Here is a 4631-nt window from a genome sequence, read left to right as displayed (position 1 = left end):
TGGTAAAATGTTATTATTTAAGTGGCTGGGTCAGGGGAAGTTTCAGAGATTTTTTCAGAGAAATTATCAAATTGAAAAGGGTGTTGAAAATAAGTTTAAAAAATTTAAAATTTAAATAATTCCCGGATATTTTTGGTTTGGTAGGTCCTACTGGTAGTTGTGGCTTTTTGCATTATAACAATGCTAATGGTTACAAGACCACTTCACGGTACATAGGACAGAAATCAGTAGTTATCTTATGTAAAATCCATTTCAGAAAATAACTAGGGGAATTATAAAAAACATTTTGGAAAGAGTCTTGCATTTTGCACAATGCAATTTTGCAATCAAAATGATCCATACAAACTGGCTATGACCTGGTTGGAGGAACGACCTTTCTTTTAATAACAACCCAGATTGATGCTCCAACACTGAGCTGTTTGGTTGATGAAAGCAAAGGCTGCACTCTGATAAAATGACAGCATTGCAGGATCGTTATCAGCTGTCAATAGTGTGTGAATGTGTGAGTATGAAAAACTCAGACTCGTCAGACTCTGTTTTCAGCTACGGCATAATTGACGGTCAATTTGGAACTATCTGAGTCTTAATTTTGCTTTGCTGCTTCATTTACTTGAAGCCAAAACCTGTATGGTATTTTTCTTTGTAAATTGCTACAATAATCATTTAATATTAATTGTGACGAATAAATCTGCTTTCATCTGCTCATTGATAGATGGACTGTGAATCTGTTTTACAGGAGCAGAAAATGGCAGCTGCAGACATCCTCCTCTTCACTCTGTGGACGGCCACAGTCTTCACCACTGGACTTGGATGCCCTGAGCTCTGTACCTGCCCAGATAAATATGGCCGCCATTTTGCTGAATGCTCCTACAAAGACTTAACTGATGTTCCGGAGGGTTTGCCTTCTAATGTCACAACCATCAGTCTCTCCGCTAACAAGATCACCTTTATACCACTGGGGAGTTTCGATAATGTCACCGAGGTGACTTCACTGTGGATGGCCCACAATGAGATCATCTCCATCGAACAAGGGACCCTCACGCCTCTGGTCCATCTGCGCAACTTTGACATCAGCCATAACAAAATAGTAGACTTTCCATGGGAGGATCTGCAGAACCTCACAGGCCTGCAGCTGTTGAGGATGAACCACAATGAGATGGTCCACCTCCCAAGGGACGCCTTCTCCAACCTCAAAGACCTGAGATCCCTCCGACTCAACAATAACAAATTCATCACAATAGTTGAAGGGACGTTTGATGGTTTGGTGTCTTTGTCCCATTTGCAGATTTTTAAAAATCCTTTTGCATGCACGTGTTCCCTGGACTGGCTCAGAGACTGGATCTCAAAAACCTCCATCTCAATCATGGAGCAGAACATGATCACCTGCGCAACTCCAGAGAAACTAAAGGGGGAAGTGATCGTAAAATTGCCAGAGTCAAAGTGCACGAGCCCCAATGTCACAATACAAACTGAGTCAAATAATCACAACACAACTTCCTATGAGGGGAGTTCATTGGTCTTGACTTGTGAATTCGCTGGAAACCCGAAGCCACTTGTCATGTGGAGTATTCACAGCAGAAGCCAGAATAAAGAGATGGTGTTGTCGTTCACTGAGGATGACTCGGCAGAATCAAATGAGGACACCCTACTGTCCCATAACCCTGTCAGTGTCTTCAATAATGGGACACTAGTCATTTCACACCTCAGGAAGGAAGACAGCGGTAATTACAGCTGCTCAGCCACAAATGAATTTGGAAGAGCTGACGACTCAGTGACAGTGGAGGTGGTGTCTTTACCAAAACCAACACCCGTTAAACAAACGACCACAACGCCTACTTACACAAAAACACACCCATTTATACACCAAATCACAGACAAAACTTCTGTGTTTGACTCTTTCCGTATACCTGATCTAAAGAGAAAAGACATCGTGAACATCGTCCCTACTTTCCCGCCCGCTGTAGAGATCAATTCAGAGCCTTCTGAAGAGGCAACAAGATATCCATCTCGTGCTAGCAAATGCGGCTTGACGGCTAATACGAGATATGTCTCCAGCCCCGTCTTTAATGGAAGCCTGGATGATATCAAGCAGTACACATTTGACTTTGGTGTCATTGCATTAGGGGTGGCAGAAACAGAGGCAACGGTGCGACTCAATCCTCTTCTCATACCCAGAAACAAGAACGCCGACGAGAGCATCCACGCTGACAGTGAAGAGCATGATGATGGCCTCTCGGAAGCTTCTGAAAACATACAATCAAACGGCTTGTATCTGTGCGTCACCGCCGACCGCAAACACTCAGCCGTGCAGTGGTCGAGGATCAAAGATGGCGTCAACACGTATCTGTTCAGCGGTTTGCGGCCCTCCACTAACTACTCCCTGTGTCTGACCTACCGTGGTGAGGAGTGCGAGGTCCAGGTGTTGTTCACCACCAGAAGAAGGGTTCCTAACCTGCTCATCATCATCTCAGTCAGCATCTGTCTACTGACTGTGTCCACCGTGCCTCTCCTGGGCGCCACATGCTTCCACCTGGTGTACACATACCGCAGCAAGACCTACAAGCTGATCCTGAAGGCCAAAGACCAGTACCACATGGAGAGGAACCTAGTCTCCAACTTTAACCTTCACGCGCCCCACACAGAGTCCCAGAGGAAGATCAACGGCAGCCAGCTGGACGAAGAAGACGGGGATACGGAGAGCGGAGACGGAGACAAAGAGGCAGACACGGAAGACAGCATCATAACGGAGTCCTTCAGTTTGTCCCAGTGCAGGGGCAATCTAGACAACTGCGAGGTGGGATCTGAGTACAGCGATAGGTTACCTTTGGGAGCTGAAGCAGTGAATATTATAAGCAACTACAAATATCCAAATTAAGATTTTTTTTTTTTACGCTTTCTGACATTTCAGTATTGAAGTTTTCTTTTGCGTTTAGTTGAAGTGTAAAACAGGATTTTTTTTATTTTCTTTGTGCCAAAGATTTTGGTTCCTTTTAGCCTTGCTAAAGATGCAGAGAATATTGCTTTTTGTTTCACAATGATCTGACAAAAATCACATACAGTACGCTTGAAACCACACCCCGGGCTCAAACTCCAAGGATTCTCAGTGGATGTTTTCCAGACCAACCTTTTAAGTGAAAGCTGATCAAGGCCTGGTTTCTGCTATGTTGACCTTGTTATCCATACTTTGTGTTTGCTTTCCTCTTTTTAAATTAGATAACTCTGTCATATATTAAGGTAGAATTCTGAGAAAAAGCAGCAAAAACAACCAGTGTGTGTTCCAATGGATGCTCAACCTCAAGATCATAAATCTGTTATCAAACGGAAATGGAAAAAAGCATTCAGGGCTGGAGAAGTGGTCAAAGGAATAGTTATGTCGAATAGGGAAATACGCAAATTAGCTTCTTTTGCAGAGGATAAGACGAGAACAACAAGATTACTTTCATGTCCGTTTGGTAAATATTCAGCTACAGCCAGCAACCAGTTAGTTTAGCTTAGCTTTGCATAGCTTAACACAAAGACTTAACACAGGGGTAAACAGCTACTAGCAGCTTTAGTAAGTTAGTTGGCTCACTAAAAATGACAAAGAATACATATAAAATAGAAACGCTAAAAAGAATAAATGCTTAAAATATTCACATGTATTAGGCAATCATAGGACGCATGAAGAAGATAGTGCCATCCATAGAGTCAACCCTAAAAATAACCGATAAATGAGATTAATCACATTATTTCATCATGTTTAAAGTTTTAAATAACACTAACAAACAGATAGGACAACTAATAATAATAATAATAATAATAATAATAATAATAATAATAATAATAATAATAATAATAATAATAATAATAATAATAATAATAATAATAATAATAATAATAATAATAATAATAATAATAATAAATGTATTATCAACTTAATTATTGCCTTAATCTGTTTATTTAAAGCAGCAAGTTTGTTAAAACCTGTTCCTGATAAACAGCTAGTGAGTGAAAACAAGATGAGAGCACAAACTGTCCTGATATCTGCAGGCTGGTGTGAGGGTGAGAAAGGCAGTTACTATGGAGATAGGTTTGACCAAAAAAAAACATGTTAAATCAAATGTGTCTTGGGTCACAAGTGACTTGCTTTGCAAAAGGATTAGGGAAATGTCAAGTAAAATACTGTAGATGTACGTAGTATTAAGTGGGCTAACTGTAACTAAAAGATACCAACATATTCTGCGTTAAACTACTGGCATTAATGGTGTGCTGCAGTAGCTTTAAAAATACAGAAATTCAGAGCATACATGTTTAGAAAACCTGCGCTGTATTAAAGAGAAAACAGTTGTGTCCCGCAGCTATGAGCTTTTTGTCCAGTTCCACTGTGAGCATTTCCTATAAAGATAACTGTTTTCATGTCGAATAAAACTGGGTGTTTTAGATAAACTGTATCTTTCTGTCTTGGTGATAAAAAAAGTGGCCAAGTTAATTCAATAGTATGTACCAACTCTACTGCAGTGTGTAACAGTACAAGCACATCTGAGTGTGTGTATGTGAGTTACTGGCTTGTTGTATCTGGGTAATGTGTGTCCATCCCGTTGTATTTCCCAGGGTCCTTTGTCAGAAGACCTGCATGCTGCCTGCTGTTGTGA

At 40.8% G+C, this 4631-nt stretch overlaps 1 protein-coding gene across 1 annotated transcript; it reads left to right on the top strand.

Moving 5' to 3' along the window:
* Positions 1-739: 739 nt before the first annotated feature.
* Positions 740-2875, top strand: LOC307252211 (immunoglobulin superfamily containing leucine-rich repeat protein 2-like; the record flags this gene model as incomplete). Its single annotated transcript, XM_080029833.1, has 1 exon — positions 740-2875. Exon 1 carries the CDS (start codon positions 746-748, stop codon positions 2873-2875), a length of 2130 nt encoding a protein of 709 aa, XP_079885959.1. The 5' UTR covers positions 740-745.
* Between the last annotated feature and the right edge of the window lie 1756 nt (positions 2876-4631).

Source organism: Ammodytes marinus (genome assembly GCF_949987685.1).
Source record: "Ammodytes marinus genome assembly, chromosome: 1".
In the NCBI taxonomy this organism is placed as follows: Eukaryota; Metazoa; Chordata; class Actinopteri; order Uranoscopiformes; family Ammodytidae; genus Ammodytes; species Ammodytes marinus.
This window is presented reverse-complemented; position numbering and strand designations above follow the sequence as displayed.